Source organism: Dichotomopilus funicola, assembly GCF_033296635.1.
Source record: "Dichotomopilus funicola strain CBS 141.50 unplaced genomic scaffold C8A04scaffold_15, whole genome shotgun sequence".
Classification (NCBI taxonomy): Eukaryota; Fungi; Ascomycota; class Sordariomycetes; order Sordariales; family Chaetomiaceae; genus Dichotomopilus; species Dichotomopilus funicola.
Genome location: NW_026944036.1, coordinates 273,170 through 293,244, shown reverse-complemented (window position 1 = coordinate 293,244; position 20,075 = coordinate 273,170). Strand labels below are relative to the sequence as shown.

At 55.0% G+C, this 20,075-nt stretch overlaps 6 protein-coding genes across 6 annotated transcripts; 2 read left to right on the top strand and 4 right to left on the bottom strand.

Moving 5' to 3' along the window:
* Window positions 1-679: 679 nt before the first annotated feature.
* C8A04DRAFT_10591 (uncharacterized protein) lies at window positions 680-4,056 on the bottom strand (the record flags this gene model as incomplete). Its single annotated transcript, XM_062776643.1, has 4 exons — window positions 680-2,262; window positions 2,329-2,961; window positions 3,034-3,704; window positions 3,779-4,056. 4 exons carry the CDS (start codon window positions 4,054-4,056, stop codon window positions 680-682), a joined length of 3,165 nt encoding a protein of 1,054 aa, XP_062638873.1.
* A 2,044-nt stretch (window positions 4,057-6,100) lies between these two features.
* Window positions 6,101-6,862, bottom strand: C8A04DRAFT_26758 (uncharacterized protein; the record flags this gene model as incomplete). The annotated part of the gene is made up of 1 exon (XM_062780037.1): window positions 6,101-6,862. One exon carries the CDS (start codon window positions 6,860-6,862, stop codon window positions 6,101-6,103), a length of 762 nt encoding a protein of 253 aa, XP_062638872.1.
* A 2,435-nt stretch (window positions 6,863-9,297) lies between these two features.
* C8A04DRAFT_35768 (uncharacterized protein) lies at window positions 9,298-12,924 on the top strand (the record flags this gene model as incomplete). The annotated part of the gene is made up of 4 exons (XM_062783290.1): window positions 9,298-9,379; window positions 9,536-9,933; window positions 10,014-10,854; window positions 10,913-12,924. The coding sequence occupies 4 exons, from the start codon at window positions 9,298-9,300 to the stop codon at window positions 12,922-12,924; spliced, it is 3,333 nt and encodes a 1,110-aa protein (XP_062638871.1).
* Window positions 12,925-13,359: 435 nt separating this feature from the next.
* C8A04DRAFT_26756 (60S acidic ribosomal protein-like protein P0) lies at window positions 13,360-14,427 on the bottom strand (the record flags this gene model as incomplete). Its single annotated transcript, XM_062780036.1, has 3 exons — window positions 13,360-13,366; window positions 13,420-14,174; window positions 14,254-14,427. 3 exons carry the CDS (start codon window positions 14,425-14,427, stop codon window positions 13,360-13,362), a joined length of 936 nt encoding a protein of 311 aa, XP_062638870.1.
* Window positions 14,428-15,130: 703 nt separating this feature from the next.
* On the top strand, window positions 15,131-16,805 carry C8A04DRAFT_10628 (uncharacterized protein; the record flags this gene model as incomplete). Its single annotated transcript, XM_062776657.1, has 2 exons — window positions 15,131-16,392; window positions 16,475-16,805. The coding sequence occupies 2 exons, from the start codon at window positions 15,131-15,133 to the stop codon at window positions 16,803-16,805; spliced, it is 1,593 nt and encodes a 530-aa protein (XP_062638869.1).
* Window positions 16,806-17,823: 1,018 nt separating this feature from the next.
* Window positions 17,824-19,272, bottom strand: C8A04DRAFT_26754 (uncharacterized protein; the record flags this gene model as incomplete). Its single annotated transcript, XM_062780035.1, has 4 exons — window positions 17,824-18,137; window positions 18,207-19,037; window positions 19,104-19,173; window positions 19,237-19,272. 4 exons carry the CDS (start codon window positions 19,270-19,272, stop codon window positions 17,824-17,826), a joined length of 1,251 nt encoding a protein of 416 aa, XP_062638868.1.
* Between the last annotated feature and the right edge of the window lie 803 nt (window positions 19,273-20,075).

Below are 20,075 nucleotides of genomic sequence, written 5' to 3'. Positions count from 1 at the left end.
TCCTGGAGGGTTAGATATCCAGTCAACATTGGGTGACCACATAAGAGAAGATCATGAGGTTGTACCATCCGTCGTACAATGAATCAATATCCCGTCATCAAATTCTATACGATGCTTGCCGAAACAACGCTTGCGAAAACCGTTCCCGTCTCTTACAACACCCGCTCTCCTCAGCTGGCCTCGAGAGGTTCACCCTCGCAGATAGGTTGCTCACATGCACCATACGCCGGCTTGACATTGTGAACGAATGCAGATTCCCTCTATTCAAGGAGCTCCAACCGAGCTCGCCTAGGTTCGGATGCGTGAGCACCAACATCACCCGGTACGGATCCGTATACTTCGTCGCACATATGCATTGTCCTACAGGTTCTCCTTCCCACAGGCATTCTTAAACAGGTTCTGGAGGCCAAACTACCACATACGACCATAGACAGTAGAAAATACGGGATCCCGTCCGCTCTCCCCTAGTCAAACTGCTGATCGCCAGATTAGTACTCAGGTCGGTGACGACTGGGGAATCCCCGGTGTTGTATGTTTTTGCTGTTTTGGTGTTTTGGCTAGATGTCCCTGGTGATGAACTACCCGCTCTTGAGGCTTTTCACAAACTGCTGGGTCGAGACCTTTAGATGCCGTTCCCAACGTCCCCAGACACTCGATGAAAACATTGCGATGCCCGTTTTTAAGACCTTCGGAAGGCTAGATGCCGCATACGACTCTTCCTCTTAGGCTCTTCGCCAACTCCTACCTCATCTGTTTGCGTGAATAACCTTTTCGCTCCTATAATTATACCGGGCAATGTCGGCTCAGCCCGAGGTTTACTGACTAACGGCTTGCCCGACGGCACTGGTGCCGGATATGGTGCGTTCGAGTGTGGAGGCTGTATCTGCGTTGACTCGGACCGAGAGGACGCCGGTGTGACTAGCGTCAAAGGATTGGAGGAGCCACTGCCACCCGTTCGTGATCTCGAGGAGCTGTCGCTGTTGGCGGTTCCTGAGGTATTGGTGTCCGTCAGCGGTATCTCGGAGGAGCTTTCGATTGGATGTCTCAAGGAAGGTATTAAGCTCCCGCCACTGGTCTCGGGCTCGGGCTCGGTCTTGGCCTCGCCGATTTCTGGCCATTTCCACGAGAATCCAAAGGCTTGGCCGAATATAACGGCGCCCTCGCCGCAGTTCCGCAAATCCAGAGGGCCTTTCGACATCGCTTGCCGCAAACGGCGGGGCAAACTTGTGGGGATGAGCTGCTGGACGGGATCGACGTGAGTTGCCAATGGTGATAATATGTTGGCTCCATGGCGCCTTTCGCACACGCATGCCGCGAAGGGGCAAGTCCTGGAGGTATTCACCCAGGCAAGTTTCGGGCCGATGAGGGCCGGGCTTCCTTCTATATCCCCACCAGCGTCATCGACGATGCTTTGTATGTCGGCCAGACTAACACATAGGTAGTGCTTCCCCGTAGGGACGGAACGCCAGCTCGGGCACGCAACTTTTGTAGACCCGATCGATAGGGTCACCAGCTCCCCGAATCGCTTTCCGAAGATTGTTATTGTTTGTGCTACCCTCGTCAGCTCCACCCAACTAAAGGCGCTTGTTGGAAGCGTGGCCACCCGAAGGTGAAAAGGGTCGCGACTAGCCGCCAAGTCCCTGAAATCCCAGCCTTCCAGATGTCGGCGAAGGCGGACCTTTGCGTTGTAGCCTTTCGGGTTCTCGACCTGGGATTTGTGATCGACCATCTTTTCCAGGTACTCGTAAAGTTCATCTACCCTGTCTCCCAACGTGGTAACTGTGGTTTTAGTTTTGGTCACAGTCTCGATTGTGCCCAAAGACGAGGTTGAGGTCTCGGTGTAGGTCTCTTCCTTGGCCGGGTAGACCGGTAGACGGCGGTGCCCCTGGTGAACAAGGACGTCAATGGCCGAGCCTTGCTTGAGCTTCGAGAAGTCGAAGAGGAACTGGGAGCAGAACCTGTCAGTGCGGGAGTGCTCGAGCGAGCCGCGTAGGAGATGGAGCAGCGCATTGCTTCCGTTGACCATCCAACCGCGCTTGTCGTCCACGTCCCAAAAGACAACATGTTTTTGTGAGATCCATCGCAGTCTATCGATATAGCCGACTTTGGAGATATGGATGGGAACGTCCTTTCTGCCAATTCCAAACGTACACCCTCCGGTGATGATCTGACCGCATGACAGGGACATTTTCTCGAGGGCAAAGTCGTGCCCTGCGTGCGGCAACCCTGAGCCTCTTATATTATAATTTAGAAGAGGCGAACCTATCAATCCATTCCAGGTCAGTTACCTTCGTATCTGTCAATGAACTATCAGGGATTAAGACTCACCGGCCTGGCTATCGGCCTTTGTACACCAACCGACGATATGCCGTGCCGTCGCCAGCTCATGCGGCGAAGCACAGCCAATGGCTGTAGCGCCAGCATCAAGGTAAGACACCCTATTCCCATGAGAATTGCTGTGATGATGCCAGATGTAGGTGCCGCCAACATGATAGACGGCGACGAGCATGGACGAGAAGCCTTTGATATAAGATTTCCCGAGAAAGTAGTTGAGACGGTCGCTCTGAACCAGTCCAGCCATCATGTTGAGGGGGATTTCAAGTCCGGTCCCATCATTTGGTCTTCGTCGTATGGGGTAGCCCGTCACGACGACAGGATTTCTAAACATGCTTCGCCAACAGGTGCCGTTTAGGTCACCGTGTAAGTCCTGTTTGTGTAGGGTAGAATAGTCCAGATACGCAACCTTGGAATCCCCATATCCAGTAATCTTCGTGATGGTAGGGTAGCAGTATGTTAATGCTTCCGACGCGTCGCTCATCGGTCCGGAGCTGAGGGCTGTGGTGATCCAGGCTATCTGCTCTCCTATTTCTGCGATGACATCGACGGTGCCTTTCACGTATACGAAGAGGCTTCTGTTGTCTTTCCGAGCCCTGGCTGTTAATTCTGTTCGATCTGGGAGGTCTCCTTCATGACGAATCATTAGTACAGTTAAACCTAAGGCAGGTGATGTTCCAAAGTGGGAAAGTAACTTACCAATCACCAAACAACCGTCCCTGTCAACGGCATTCTGCAACAACGAAAGCACATCCAAGCCCGTAAATGGCCAGGTCTGCTCCAAATAGCCAGCGCAAGAAAGGGCCTGCGCATCGACAGGAGACCCCGTTATAGTAATGACCTCACCGAGCCTCGCTCGTCCGCCCTGGAGTTCCGGGTACTCATGGTCGAGGAAACGGTGGATATCCCAGAGACAGTTGAACTTCATGGCGTACACAGTCGAGGGGCGTTGACTGCTGACGGAGTGGGCTTCGGGGAAAGCGTCCATGATTTTGTCTCGCATTCTGGTAATGGCATCGTCTGGGGCGTTTGGACGGAGATTGGAGGTCTTCCCCAAGGATGCGAGCAGCCATTTGAATGCCGGGGACTGGAAGGTAATCTCGCGATAGCTCTGTTCGTCGGGTACGGTCAACGGTTCCCCGTCATGAAGCAGGTCCTCCCAGCTCAGGTCCGCCGGCGTTCCTGGGCCATCGAGATCACTGTTGACTAATTCTTTTCCAGCAGTCCTCTTGGGCGTGTTCATTACGTCGCTGAGCCACGATTGAACACTATGTTCTAGATCGTCCTTGGCGATGGGCTTCCGGGGCGGCAAGGAGACATCTCCCTCGGGTGTTTTGAAGAGTGCTTCTCGAAAGCGCCGTGTGATCTCACTAAGTAATTGTATCCACTATCAGCTCGTATCTTTCAATAAGTTTCCCCTGGAATGTCGAAGCATCACACTAACCCCCTGTACTTATGAATAAAGCACATGACTTCGTTTCCCGATCGAGACGAGGCATGCTGGCCCAATCTAAGGGCGAAGTTCTTGAGTAAGTCGGGTAGGACATCAACAATGTTCTCCTTCGCCTCGACCTCTAAGCCCAGCGATCTCACATGATTGCACAAGCAATCGGCAAGTTCAGACTTGTACAGATTTAATTGCCGCCCGTCGAGATCTTGAGCCGCCGAGTATATCGTAGCTGCGTCGTCCGCAACGGAAACTTGATCCGGCAAGTTACCCATGCTGATAGCACTACGTTCCTTTCGATCACCATCATACGTCTTGTTAATCGGCGGAAAAGACGTAATCGCCTTGGCCGACTCCGGGGGGAAGGATGCGTATCCGGAGTCGGATGCAAGTCTTGGCGGCAATTCGGATTCCCTGTGGCTGGTACGCGATGATTTTAGAGTACTCGAGGGTTCAATACTACCGCCGATAGGAGGACATGTAGTTCCTGGCGGGTTGGGGTGTGCCGGTGAAGTATGTCTCCCACACTCGTTCAACAGTGGATGGCGCTGCCCTGGCAATTCTTCTCGACCCGACGTCACTTGAGAGTTTTCGAGGTCCCGCTGCGCTTCTCGCCATAGCGGCAGGCTATCCGCCTCGAGATCAGCGATCATCTCCTATGCATTGCTTTAGTTACTAGGGCGGTCCGCAACGCCATGGCGTTATCTGAGATATGCAGTGTACACGACTAGGCCAAACGTCAGATGTCACTCACAGGTGTAAGAGTTCGATGTGCTGTGATATAATAGCCTTGAACCAGTGTCTCATCTGATGACTATAAGTACAGAAAATATTAGGCCACATTTCAAAATTTGACTCTTTCATACTCATCGAAACGCGAGTAATTCACCACTGGAGAACTAACCTCCTGGATGCCCGGACACGCCGTAGCATCATTCCCAAGGTAGCGGCAAATGTTAGCAGTGATAACCCTCCAGTGAATACCGCCGCGAGGGATGAAATATTGGTAGAGCCGCCTTGGAGGCGAGGGCGGGCGAAACGGGTCCATTGCGAAGAGTTTATGAACGTCGAATTCTTAGACCATGGCCAAAGGACAGAGGCAGGTAGGTAGGTACCTTAAGGTACGGAGGTCGAGTCCTGGGATTACTCGGCGGGATAAGGTAGTTTGAACCACGATAAGACCGAGGGTTGCTGGAACAAGAGGTAGAAGAGTTGTAAGATCGAGTTTTGATGAAATACCTCTACGTGACCTGGTTCCTAGGCCTGGTGTTAAAAGAGGGGTATTTGACACTGAAATTGGGCTGCGCCCCGAACCCATCTTGTCTGCATGTTGGCCGCTTATCAGGAGAGAGCGGTAGCTGTGTAAAGTGGCTTGAAAACTCCCGCGTCTGCCTGCGGCAGTAAAGCCTCGCCCGCCTTGCAAAACTGATTGGTGCTACACGTCCCAGGACTAGAGCTTGCACCCCTATCGGGCTTCTTAGAACGGTAACGGCAGGAGCGACCGCGGGACCCCCTCCTTTGAGTCCTTCCCTACCGCAAGGCTCCGGCCCAACACGCAACGGGCCTCGGCATCCCTACCGGGCAGTAACCGTCGCCAAAACGCCAGCCCACGGTGAGCACGGTGAAGATGCTTATGCACACGTCCTCAAGAGGGCGACCTATGAACATCCAATGACCGCCGGGCGGGGGCTCGACGACGTGATGGGATAATCGGGGCTCCCAGGCGCCATGTATTAATTATTATTGCTAACGTAAAGGCGCAAATACCGTTTGTTCAACATAGCCTCTAGCCCACTTCCTGTAGATAGTGGAGCAAAGGCACATCTATTAAGTAGCCGGGCCGTATCCGTTACAGTATGTTAACCCTTTTGGATCTAATGGCGCCTCTTGAAGCTCATATCTTGGAATGTATCCGAAGTATACAGTACTTACACCACGGCGAATGCCACTATCACTGGTGATAGCAACAAAGTACAGCAGTCCTTGTCATCCGTTGAACTTATGGCATCGGGGTAAAAACACGATTAGACTCGTAAGGAAGTTAGGGTTGAAGGACAACATTATGTTTGACGACAGACAGAATCAACACTAGTTCAGATGTGCCCAATGTTACGCTCAAAACGCTGAGTTGAATTATCATTAACCAAACAAATACGCCCCTCCCCGCTCTTCACCGCTATGCAATAGGACAAGACCAAAAATGCTCAAAATGCAACTTGCCAAACGCCATGCTGAACCGCACCGCCCCAATGCTGCCAGATCATAAACCGAGGTAGGTACAGTACCTAGGTAAGTAGGTAGGTAGATAAGGGCGTTCCGTTACCGCCCGCCGTTAGGCGTCCCCAACTGGGCATCCTTAGAACCCGACGCCATGCCTCCCTGAGGAGCAGCCGCCTGACAACCATTACCCTCATACTCATCATCCTCCCCCTCAGCATCCTCCTCATCATAGTCCATACTCCCATCCTCGCTCTCCTCCTCTTCACTCTCACTCTCGCTTTCATCAAACGACAGCGCGCCCAATAGCGGCACATCCGTCCTCGTCAGGTGGTTCTTGATGATATTGTCCGCCACATCGTACAGCTGTGCGTCCTTATCGCGCGCCCTCGCCCGGTCCATGTCGAAGTTCGCTTCGTCCCGGTCCCACGGCATGTCCCTCGCGGCGTCGGCACCGGACCCATTGGCTGCCACGGCAGCTGCGGCTACCGCCGCTGAGGCAAACGGGCCTCCGGGAATACCCACGCCCACTAGGGGCAACGAGGGGGCCAACGACGGCGGAGGTAGCCGACACACCCACCGCCGGACCGACTCCCAAGCCGCACACCCTCCCGCAGCGCCAACACCGCCGGCGGCGACCCTCCTGCGCTCTCGTTCCCGCTCCCGCTCTTTCTCCCGCTCCCTGGCCTCCAGCGCGCGCGCAAACTTTCTTCTCTTCCGCTTCCTCCGCCGCGCTAGGCGATCGCGTACATACCAGGCCACTACCACGGTAGCGGCCTGCATGGCGGCCTGGCACTGCTTGCGGTGGGCGGCGGCCCAGGCTTGGCTGCGCTGCTGGTAGTAGCCGGCGATGCGGGTGGCCATGGCGACATATTGGGGATCGGTTCCTGGGGGGAAGGGGAGTTGGGGCACGTTGGGGGGTTGGTGGCAGGTAGTTGAGCAGGGTGGTTGCTGTCGCTGCTGTTGCGGCTGCTGGTGTTGATGTTGTGGTTGTGGTTGTGAGGGGGATGGGATCGCTGACGAGGGGGGTGTTGCAGTGGGAGTGTTAAGGTTAGTGGTTGGTAACGGCCCTGCCGGATTTGTCGGAATAGGAAGTTGATATTTATTGCCCGCTTGTGATGCCATTCCCTGTGTGAAACAGGCGTTGGGGGTTGGTGATGTCGCTTGTGTGCAAGCTTCCGGCCCTCCCGGAAGGGGCCGAGCAGAGTGTAGATGACATTTCGGGAAAAGCTGCAGTTCAGGCGGAGGCGTGAAAGGAGGCCGAGGCTGTAGTGAATGAGGAACTGGTGCCGCCATGTTCTCGACGTCCACCGTGCGACGGCCGGCTGAGGTCGAGTTTTGTCCACGAGTGGTGCAGGGCAAGGACTTCGGTTTTAAGTACGGATACGGATCGAGGGTTTAAATGTCACTCACAGCTGCGCCTGCGACGGATGAGCAGCCCCGGGAAAAGAAAAGACGCTCGTTTAGGTCGCACCGCAGATCGCTAGTCGCCGACGTGGGAAAAAAGTAGAAACGAGAAACGGGTTCAAGCAGGGACAACCTTTGAACGGTGGCGACGGGTGCGAGAGTTTCTTTATACCGACGACCCCCGGGTAGACCGTTCCAGGTGGTGGCTAGTGATCTCGCCTCACGCGACATTAAAGACTCCGGAGTCCGGACCGGGGCCAACAACTCACTGGCCCGCAGATTATTAAGTGGGTTCGTCAGCATCTGATGCCCAGCCTCGGGACCAAACAGCCACAGGGAAACGCTGCAAACGCAACGCCGAGCGGCCTAACAGACTCCCAGCAGCGGGTTTTTGCGGGGGCGGCGTTAGTGTACTGTGTATGTGCCCGACTTGTCGCCAAACCAATTTGCGAATCTGCGATCGATGGCCCGGCCGCAGGCGCGCAACAGTGAACAAACTGGTTTCGTCCCGCACTCGTATTTGTTGGGAGTGAGTCTGGCCGCCGGGATTCGTGGGAAATGGCCTCAGAACCTGCCCACCGCGATGCAAAAATGTGATTGTACATCCACTGGTACGTTGTAGATCGGCCGATGCCGAGTTTGTCTGGCAAATGGCCAACCGCCCGGCGCATCGAGGCCCGCCCATGGGAAGCGATGGGAAGAGGGCAAGACAGGTCAGGATCGGGCCATTCTCTTTTCATCCCACCCCCCTCCGAGCGCCGAATACCGCGCACGCCGTGCCCTGCGTGTTTGTGCACCCCCATATCCCGAAAAAGCTCGCATTCCCCGAGAGCTCGCCTCGGTCGCTTGCTTCGTGCGCAAGGAGCGTGCTGTGCGGGAATTGTGGAATCACTCGGTCGCAAGGGGCGCGTCGCCGCGTTTCGAGCGTCGAAATCTCCATCAATCTCCATCAGCGGCCGACTGGGCGTGCCAGGGTGGCTTGGGGGCGGCCAGGATGATTTGTGTGTCGTTGGTGTCATCAGCTTTCTGTCAGCTCGCCGGTTACATAATCGACTGGGAAATCGTGGAAGAAACGGATGGATGATTGATTTGCCCCAGCAGCTCACGTTCACATTAGCTCAGCTGGTGCGCCGGAGATCACTGGCTTGGGACTTGGCTTCGTCAACTTTGCTGCTGCGCTGTTCGAAATCAAAAGTAATCAGGGCCACCACGCCTTTTCCAGCGACGACATGATCCAGCTTTGTCAGCTGTCAAGATCCTGAAGAAACAAACTCGGTTGGATTGAACGATCCGCGGTTTGTTTGCAAGATGTGCACGCTGGCCCTGCCCGTGCCGAGGTGATTTTGCAAGGTGAAATGATTGATGGAAAGAGCCTGAAGTGAGCGAACCTGCCGTGCCTGCCAATTCCGACTAAAATGGCCCGATGCTGCCCGGGTCGGTCGCGAGGTTTCCTCAAACGGAATGCACTCTTGCGCCGTTGCGCCGTTGCACCGTTGCGCTCGCTCTTGCCGCCCGAGCGAGCAACGGCGGAGCCGAAAATCTCCGTAAAGTCCAGGAAAAAGCACGAAAAATTCTCCCTTTTTATTCCGTGTGGTCTCTGCGGATTCACCCAGCCGGCGATTTTCCTAAGCCTGTCTGAACACTTTATCTCCGTTTTCCTCCACCAACAAGCACTTTTACCCCTGAACCTGCACAAACGGGGCCGTGGGGTCGTGGCACGCCAAGACTATTATTATTGCCGTTCGCGTTTTGTGCTGTTATGTCCGTTTGCGTTATTGCTTTTTCCAGCAACATGAAATCGGGCATCTTGAGAACGACAGAACATCAACAAGCCCAGCACATCGCCCACTCGCCAGGACCGGCGATGGGGTGCGAAAGACGGGTTCTACCTAATGCTGCCCCCACGCTTAACGCCGGTTCCGCGGCTTCGGATCGTGTCTCTCGGCTCCTCTCGCCCCATGTCGCTCTGTGCCAGTAGTTTCGCCACAGCTCGGCGTCCCGGTCTCCGGAGTGTAATCACCGCCCTTCGACCAAATCATGAAAGCGATCACCGGAACGGGCCTAGGCCGCCACTCACAACATGCCAACGCCCACACTGGCAACAGATGCCCTCGATTTTGTCGAGCCAAGTGCGCGGAAAGAAGACCAAAACCGTGGCCAGCCTCGGGGAACCCCCCATAGGCCTTGTCACGCCCTTAGAGCCACTGCTATCTGAGTCGAGCCAGGTGGTCCAGAAGCCGAGGAAGGGCGGAAGGAAGACTAAAACCGTGATCGACCTCGATGACGTCCCTCAAGGATTGGTCCAACAATCGGGGCCGCTACCCCCCTTCGAGGATGAACCGGATGAGCCCGCTTACCCGACGGTAGTGCTGGAGGCACGCCGCAACATGCAAAAGTTTAACGACTGCGTGGTGCTAACGCGTGTTGGCGGCTTCTATGAGCTGTACTTGGAACAGGCAGAGGAGTTTGGGCCGCTCCTCAACCTCAAGGTAGCACAAAAGAAAACGAGCGTTGCTCTTGTCCCTATGGTATGGTCTTGTTCTGCTGCCCGTACCATGCTGTTTCACCTATCGATGTTCGTTGATGGTCTGATGGGTCCCGTTGCCAGGCCGGCTTCCCTTTCTTCCAGCTGGAGCGCTTTCTGAAGATCCTCGTGCAAGATCTCAACCGCCAAGTAGCCATTGCGGAGGAGTTTCCAAACGATCCTTCGCAGAAGATCAAATCTGGTGGCTTGATGCATAACCGCAAAGTGACCCGTATCATCACAGCAGGAACGCTAATTGATGAAAGTTTCATGGACCCCTATGCAAATAACTATGTCTTGGCGATTCACTTGCCGGAGTCAACCCCATTGGGTGACAAGGACGACTATGAGAAGGATGATATTGCTGAGGGGAATGCTGAGGCATCTGACAATGCTCCGGGTCAGCTCGGGTTAGCATGGCTAGACCTATCAACGGGCTATTTCTACACCCAGCCTACTACCCTAGCTTCTCTTGGGTCCGTTCTCTCACGGGTCTCTCCTCGAGAGGTGGTTCTTGATAGGACCCTCGAGTCTCAGCAGGGCCATGCCCTCTTGTCTATACTACGAGAGGAAAACTATCTCGTGACATACTCGCCCGAGGGAGAGCTACGACAGCTCTCCGACTGGGCCCCTATGTTGGAGTCGGAGATTCCACCTCATAGCGTCGATGAATTCACCGATAACGAGGTTCAGGCTGGCAATATTCTGCTTCACTACGTTAGAGACAGGCTGCAGGGGCTGAGCATGAAGCTGCAACCGCCGCTCCGTCACGAGAGCAGGGATGTGATGAGTATTGACAAGAACAGTATGCGTTCTCTGGAGATCAAGCAGACGATCCGGGACAGTGTTTTTCGGGGCAGTTTGTTGCACGCTATCCGACGGACCGTCACCAAAAGCGGTGCCAGGCTGCTAAACGAGTGGCTGAGTAGGACCCCCTTTTTTTCCGACGAACCGCCTGAGATATTTGGTCTGACTTAGCATAGGCGCCCCGTCTACCTCCCTAGCGGTCATCAATTTCCGTCAGGACTTAGTCTCCCGCTTCATCCAAGACGAGGACGTCCGGGACGCCATCATCGAGCTCCTGGGCCGAAGCCATGACTCCCAGCGCCTGGTTCAGAAGTTTGCCCTCAACCGTGGCGACCCCGATGATCTGCTCCGCCTGGCCAACACCATCAAGGCCACAGAAGATATTGTCAGCACTTTGCAGGCCTCCGCTCTCTCTTTGTCGAAAGAAGATCACGTCGTGGAATTCGAATGCCTCTCCACCATGATCGACCGCATCAGCTTAGAGCAACCTCTCAAGCTTGCCAAGCAGATCCGCGACGCCATTGATGAAGAAGGCCTCGTCCAGCAGCACCAGATCGAGGATGACAAGACCGGCGCTATGGTCGCCCTTGCTCAAGAAATTGTTAAGAACGAAGGCACCGATGAAGACGGCACTGTTATTCCCAAGAACGCCACGGCCAAGGCGCCGCCGCCGCCGTCGTCGTCGTCGTCGTCGGGTTCGCCAAAGCGGAAGACTCCTTCCCTCCGCGAGCACTACGGCGAAGACAGCGAAGTCTGGATCATGAAGCCCAAAGCCTCCGCGCTGCTAGGCCGCCTGCACACCAAACTTACCGGGCTCCGAGAGGAAAAGGATGAGCTCACCGAGACCCTCCGCACCCGTCTCAAGGCGACCTCGCTCACCCTCCGCTGGACACCAACGCTGGGTCACATCTGCCACGTCAAGGGCAAAGACGCGAGAAGCGCCCCAGCCGCCCTTGCGCCCATCGCCTCCGACGACACCACCCCAACAACCACCACCACCGCCTCCCCGGACGGCCCAGAAGCCTCAACGCCCGACCCAGTCCCCATCCGCACACTCAGCTCCAGCCGCAGCACCCGCTCCTTCCAAATCCCCGAATGGACCGCCCTCGGCGAATCGCTCGACAAGGTACGCGGTCAGATCCGCACCGAAGAGCAACGCGTGTTCAACCAGCTGCGCGCACGCGTGGTTAAGTGCCTCGTCAAGCTGCGGCGCAACGCACGTGTGCTAGACGAGCTGGACATCGCGACGTCGTTTGCGCGACTGGCGGCGGAGCAAGGGCTCGTGCGACCCGTCATGACGCTTTCGTATCAGAGCGTGATTGTGGGCGGGCGGCATCCGACTGTGGAGGGGGGCTTGGCGGAGCAAGGGCGGACGTTTACACGGAATGATTTGTTTTTGGGGTCGGGACCGTTGGGTCCGAGGGAGGTGGTGAGAGAGGTGGAAGAGGAGGATGCGGAAGGGGAAGGGGAAGAAGAGGAAGGGGGAAAGGTGGGTGTCATGCCTCAAGCAAGGGACAAAGTGAAACAACACCACCACGGCCGCATCTGGCTCATCACAGGGCCCAACATGGCGGGCAAATCCACCTTCCTCCGACAGAGCGCGCTAATCGCGGTGCTAGCGCAGATCGGGTGCTACGTGCCAGCAGACTACGCCTCGCTAGGCATCGTCGACGCCATCTTCAGCCGCGTGGGGTCCGCTGACGACCTGTTCCGCGACCAGAGCACCTTCATGGTAGAGATGGTAGAGACGGCCGCCATCCTGCGGCAGGCGACGCCGCGGTCGCTGGTCATCATGGACGAGGTCGGCCGCGGCACTACGCCTGAGGACGGCACGGCCGTGGCGTTTGCTGCGCTGCATCATTTGGCTACTGTTAACCGGTGTCGCGCGCTGTTTGCTACGCATTTTCATGATATTGCAGATTTGGTGGCGAAGGGGGGGCTACGCGTGGAGGATGGGGGTCTGAATGGGACTGTGGATATGTACTGTACGGATGTGGAGGAGGACGATCAGGGCGGGTTTGCCTACGTTCACAAGCTGCGCAAGGGGGTCAATAGGCAGAGCCACGCGCTCAAGGTGGCGCGTCTGGCTGGGCTGCCGGAGCAAGCGATCAAGGTTGCGCAGCAGATGCTGCAAGGGACCGGAACGGAAACGGGGACAGAGACAAAAACGGCGATGGAGACATCATAGGATGATGGGGATGAGTCAAATACGACGCAGGTCAATACTGTCTGGAAAGCCTTGTTAGCTTTGATACCCTCATGTAAGATATTGTAACAGCATGATAGAGTGAAGGTTGTGCCTCATATAATGTTGTGATGGGTTTCATCAAGGTGATTCAGGGTTAAAAAGCTCTTTGATCATTTGCATAATCATAGGCAACAGGGGGCAGGTAAACAGATAGATAAGGGTGAGACCAACCGTAAGCACTGATGTGCAGCTGTTGCTGGACAAGTGAGATGTTAGGCGAGTAAGTCACAAGAAGAAAGTCACGGAGATATGGCCATCAGACACAGGTTTATTGGAGCCGTCGCTGATCTATGTAGGCATGGGAGCAGGCCGAAGCCTTTTCCCGACCAGAACCAGCGATGGCCGTCCAGATTCACCGTCATCAAGTGGTTACATTTAATCGCTATCGGCTTTGTTAGCAGCATACCCAATGGAAAGAGATACGGGGCAACGTACAAGAGACCACCGAAGCCCTCCTCGTCAGAGTCCTCCTTCTCGGACTCCTCCTTCTCCTCAGCCTTGGTCTCGGCAGGGCCGGCCTCAGCGGCAACCGGGGCAGCGGCGGCGTAGGCTTCAGGGTTGGCGATGCGGTCCTTGAGCTCCTCAATCTCCGGCCAGCTGATCTCGGTCTCGATAGCGACGGCCAGGACCTTCTTATAGCTGTTGACAACCGAGTGGATGACGGACGGCAGGGTGGGGAAGTTGAGGGCCAGCGAGATGGCGGCAATGGTGGTGATGGCCGACGAGAACGACTTGAGAAGCTGCTCCTCACCGATGTCGAGAACGCTGGCGGGGAAGGTGTTGCCCTGGTCGTAGACCTGAGAAATGCCCATACCGTAGGTGAAGGGGGAGATGTTGAGCATGTTGAGCAGGGTCGCCTCAGAGGGGCCGACCTTGCCACCGGCCTCGACGAGCTTCAGGTCGGTGGTGATTTCAATGGTACCACGGGCAATCTTGGTGGGGACACCGAGGGCCTGGAAGAAAGACGTCTTGCCGGGTTCCATGCCGGTGTTGCCGGCGGGCACCCACACGTCCTCAGGGGCAACAGCACCGGCACGGGCGGGGGCGGCCACCTTGTTCTCCAGAATCTTGTCACGGATGCTCTTGAGGTCACCGTTGGTGAAGACGAAACCGATGTTGCCCTTGACGAACGGCAGAAGACGCTCGTACTCGGGGGCGTCGGCAAGGAAGGTCTTGAGCGCACGGCGGACCTGTTTGATTGAATTGTTGGTCAGAAACTGGTCCTTCAAAAATATCAAAAAAATAGGAGAGACCTCAAGGGTTTCATACCATGGTGTTCTTGCCCATCAGGACAACACCGTCGCCGCGGAGCGCCTGACGAATCTCGTGCATCTGCTGCGACGAGACATTGTCGACGGTGACGATGAAGATGGACTTGTACTCCTCCAACAAGCCCTTCAGCTTGTCGAAGTACCCAGCCTTGTTTCCAGTTTTGCCCCCCATATCTTCTTGGTTATGAAGGCAGGATGTTTAAGGGCGATTGGTGGTTATGGTGCGGAACGGAATTCGGTTCGCGATGTTGCTTGGGTTAAAAAACTTCCCAAAACAGAGGGCTCGGAATTTCGCATAATTGCCTGCAACTGACTGTGGGGGGGCCTTGGTAGGGTTGGGTAGATCGACCAATAAGAGACGTCATCTGGACCCACTATTCTTGGCCGAAGGTCAACTTCAGGTGTGGCTAAGTCGAGGAAGCTTCAACTTCAAGCCTCGTGAAGCGCAATGACGAGTTCATGAAAATAAGACAAGGGGGGCTGAAAAGGCAACCTAAATATCCATCTCCATTGAAAATAACACCATATTTGATCTTCTACCCGATGCCCAACTCGGATTTGTCCGAGTTTCCCGTCATCACCATTTCAGCCACATGTGGCTTGACTAGGACGACAAATTTCCTTCGACTCACGACGGAAGTCACTTCTGTCACTCTCACTCAAACCTCTTAATCTAAAACATAACCAATTTTTCGTCACGGTAAGCTTCTTGTTTTTGTCGGTATCAAAAGCTTTAGCTAAGTTAATTACAGGCACGCAATTGAGACAAACGCGCCGGAATTGGACCGAGAAACCGCCCCAGCATCAACCACTTTTGCCTCACTCTACTTCTCGTTTTTTGGGTCACTGAGCGCTCGAGCCTCTCGGACGCCACGATGATTCTCCCGTACCACCTTGTCAAGGTGTGCGGCGATGCAGTATTCATTGCAAAAGGAAGCGATATTCATGCCTTCACTTCAAATTTTGAACACGTCTCAACATGGAAGTACCCCGTGCAACAACCAATTGTTGAGTCGAAAGCTCCCTCAACGGAGACACCAGAGTCGCCAGCGCAGGACGGCCCGCCGACAAAACGTAGAAGGGTTGAGCCAAAGAAAGATAAAGCTTCCAATGGCCACCAGACGGAATCTAAGAACGGCCAGCATAAAAGCAAGAAGGCCGCCCAGTACGACGTGCCTGCCAACGAGAGGCCTTTCGTTCAGGGGCTGTATGCCACAGGAGATGGTCGCCATTTGGTAGCCATCACGGGCTCTGACAAAACCGTCTGGGTATTTGAGCATAGCGGCGGTGGAAACATCAAGTTGCTTAGCCAGAGGTGGGCCCATACGTACACTAACCCCCATTTACTTGGATTTGTGTCACTAAATATGGTTCCCAGAGCCATGCCCAAACGTCCCTGTTCTCTCACTTTCACCCGCGACAACCTCACTATCCTAGCGGCCGACAAATTCGGAGACGTCTACGCCCTTCCCCTGGTCCCATCCTCGACACCCACAGCCGAGACCACCCCAGATCCCATCGCCACCGGCACGCCCACTACCACCCAGCCTCCCTCCCGTAGCGAAACCCCCTCAACGCCAAATCCCAGCGCCTTCCGCCCACAGGCAGATGCATTCACAGTGCACACCAAGCGCAATCTCAAAGCGCTCGAGAACCAAAAGATCTCCCTCGGCCGCCGGGCCCTCCAAGAACAGCTCAACCGTCCGCAGTTCGAGCTCACTTTACTCCTCGGTCACGTCTCCATGCTGACTTACATCGCTGTGGGCACTGCTCCTTCGACGACTGCGGAATGTAAGACGCGAGAGTACATCATCACGGCCGATCGTGACGAGCATATTCGTGTGTCGCGGGGCATGCCACAGGCGCACATCATCGAAGGGTTCTGTCTCGGGCACGAGGATTTTGTGAGTCGACTGTGTGTGGCTCCGGGAGGAAGGGAAGAGGTGTTGATCTCTGGTGGCGGTGACGATGATTTGTTTGTTTGGGATTGGGTTGGTAGCCGCTTGCTCAGCAAGGCTGCGGTGTTCGAGCATGTCAAGAAGTTTCCGGGAAGTGAAAAGCTTACCAAGATTGCCGTGACGCGGATTCTCGCGTGTGAATGGGATGATGGTATTGGGGTATTCGTTACGGTTGAAAAGTAAGTCGCTTTCTTCCTTCCTCAGCCCCCGCCCGTATGGCCCCGTGGCTTTAAGCGTATGTGCTAACAACCCCCCTCGCAGCATCACCGCTATCTTCTTCTACGAACTTCTCCCGGACAACACCCTCGCCTATCGCGAGGCCATTCCCGTCCCAGGCTACCCCCTCGACATTGACGTTCTCAACGCCTCGGGGACCACCACGAAAGAGCCCCGCCTCATCGTCCCACTCTGCATGAAATCGGACATGGCCAACTCCTCTGTGATCACAATGAGCAGGTGCGGTGAGGAGCGCTGGAAATGGGAGCCAATCGAGGATATGCCTGTCGGAGATGATGTGAACATCAGCGAGACAGAGCTGGGGAAGATCTTTTTCTCGACTGAGACCCTGCGTAAACTGTCGGATTTCGATTGAGTTAGAGATGGAAACCGCCAGGTACTTGTAAAATAGAGAAGGCATTGTGATCCATGATCGCTGTCACCATGTAGCTAGTTCACACATCTCAATGGAGCTCTGCGGCTTTTACCAAGTGCCAATACAAACGAGGAACAACCAGGCGGTCTAATTCACAACTGAGCTAACCAACTCACAGCCTAGAATTCAGCAGCATAGAAGCGACAGCTATCTGTTGAAGAAGGTTATCTTCTCTGAACACAAACCTCCCCTTTTCCTCATCCCCCTTTCCCGGCCCGATCCGGTCCGATTCCATTCATTTAACTGGACGAGAAAGGCTGTCGGACAGATAGAACAAGCAAACACCACAGAGCATCACGTCGAGGGAAAAAGGAGAAAAAGTCAAATCAAAGGACCCAGGCAGCCAGCCAAGTGAGCCGAGTATTTGAAAACAAATCTTCTCTACTCTACTAACTCTCTTTGCTGCCATAGGAAGAAAAAAGAAACAAAAACAAGCCAAATGCCTCTCTATCCTCTCGAGAACGCCGCCTTGCCCAAGGGGTTTGTTGGTTGGTGGTTGATGTTTTGTGGTCGTCGTGGTGAAGGTGAAGGTGAAAAAAAAAGCGAAAGAGAACCCAGAAAGCATGAGCAGCACATTCAAGAAGGGGGGCCGGAAAGAAAAAGAAGAAAACCACACAAAAATGAAGACCCCATTTCATGCATGCCAGAGAAAGAGACTATGCGGTGTGTCCCTCTTTCCCATCATCTGGGTATTTTCCCCACCAAGTCACCCCCCCTTTCCCTTTCATTCCCTTTCATTTCCCTTCCCTTCTTTCCTGGCTCGTTATCTCATTAAATCGGAAAACCCGCCATGCTCGCATCTAGTTGGTACGCCAGACACCATGCCCAGCGTGTTCCATCCATTCCCATCCATCCATTCCAGCCGGCCTGCCCGTGAAATCCCGTGATCCAACGATGCAGACAAGTCTCTGCAAACACAGAATGATACTATGCCTCCTTGATAACATGTATGGCCCTTTTATTGGGTTGCGCACTGGACGCGCTCACCGCCGGGGTGCTCGTGGTCGCCGGATTCATCCTCATCTGTGGCACCGCTGAAGCCGCCTCTTGAGTTATCGACATCCTCGAGGTCGACGGGCTCGGTCATGGCCTCATCCGGGGCGGTGTTGACGACTTCAGAGGTCGGGAGGAACTTGCGCAGGGCTGTGAAGGCGGCGGGATCCTGGGTCCAACCCTTCTCAGGGAATTTGACGTTGAATTGGATGTAGAGGTTGCCAAAGTCGTGGTGACGGGGAGACGGCATGCCTTGGCCGCGGACCATTTTCAGAGTGCCTTGGAGAGGTGTTAATTTTGATAACAAGAAGAGGGGGATATCAATGCCATGAGGTAAAAGTCACTTACCGGGCGCAATCGCCTCACCGGGGAGAATTTCGACGCTCAACCACCGGTCATCGAGATGCTCAATGTAGATAGTACCACCAGCCAACGCGGTGACCAGATCAATCTCAGCCTTGTAAATAAGGTTGTCGTCCTGTCGGGTGAAACGGGGGTGGGGCTTCTGCTCGATCTGGAAAACAACATCACCAGCGAGGATGCCGGGCGCTTGGTCACCCTCACCACGGAACTCGACCTTGGTCCCGCTGCGAACACCGCGATCGATGTGGACGTGGAGCACCTTACGATCAACCACGGTCTTCTTGGCGAAGCACTGCTTGCAACGGTCCTTATCCTTCACAATCTCGCCTTCGCCGTTGCAGTCCGGGCACACTGTCTGGAAGCGTTGGATCATGGGGCCCATTTGGCGCATCATGGTCTTGGTACCCTGGCCATCGCAGCCCTGGCACTTGCGGACAGCGCCCTCCTTGCCGCCACGGCCCTCGCACTTGGGGCAGATGATGGAGCGCTGAAGGGCCAGCTTGGAAACCTTGCCGCGGTAGATGTCCTCGAGGGAAACGTTGTGCACATGGTAAATCGTCTTGGCCTTGGAGGGGCCACGCTGGTGGTTCATGCCGCCGAACATACCGCCGAAACCGCCACCCAGGCCGCCGCCGCCGAAGAACTGAGCGAATAGGTCCTCAGCGGCCATACCACCACCGTCACCGGCACCGCCCTCTAGACCGGCCTCGCCATATTGGTCGTATATCTGACGCTTCTGGGAATCGGACAGGATCTCGTACGCGTGGGAAATTTCCTTGAACTTATGCTCGGCCTCCGGGTTGTTGTGGTTCTTGTCTGCACGCAAAGGAGATTAGCACGAGAGCGCACACCAACAATATTTGCAAAGAGGCCTGGACATACCAGGGTGGTGCTTCAGGGCACCGGTCTTGTACGCCTTCTTGAGCTCCTGCTCTGTGGCATTAGGCGAAACCTATCATAAAAGTGTTAGCCACTACGATCAATTTCTTTATCATCCCGACTGGAGCCGACATACGCCAAGAATATCGTAGAATTTGGTGTCCTTGACCATCTTGTCGGACTACTCGAAAGAATCGAAGGTGGGAGTGATTGCGGTGTTTCGGAGCGATTCGCAAGGCTGCCTACCGAGATCGGTAGGGTCTGACGGAATCGAGAGAATCGGCAGTAGGATATCGGTTTAAGACCGAAGAGATCGAAACCTTTGTGGTCTTTTGAGATCGAACGTCAGCGACTCGGATTCCAGAAGTCACACGGAAGACGAACAAAGTTGTTCCGGGGATGTGAAAGAAGGATTCCGGAAAGCCTTTGGCGGGGAAACGTGTGGAAGTCTCAAGATCTGACCGGGGGTTGGAAGGTGTTGCGTTGGCGCAGCAGAAAGTTGGGGATGCTGCCGAGGGTCCGTGGAAAAAGAAGCGCAGGCAGACGGACGGGCAAAGGAGGAAAGAGCGGACTCACCGAGGAATCACGAGGGGTGAGATTTCTTGTCTTGTAGCCGTCAGATGCGCTTCTGCGATAACCAGGCTGGAGATCGAACCTATTGTACTCTAGTTCTCAAAAAAAGGACGATTGTCCAACAAGGGTGTTGGCTCTGTGACGACCAAAAGAATGCGGTGCTTATAAAAGTGCAGCGCTGCAGAGGGAGGCTGAAATTCTTGGGTTTCCAATCGAGTCGCCGCCTTCCCTGCGCTGGGCCATTCAGCCCCTCCCGATGGAAATCCATCGAAGACTCTGGAGTGTGGCTTGCCGAATTAGTGCGTTACCTTGTCCGTGCGCTTCTATCCGTGCAGTATCCATGTACCTTCATATCTCAGCCTTCTATGACAAGCAAGGCAGAGGCACATGGAAATCTTCAAC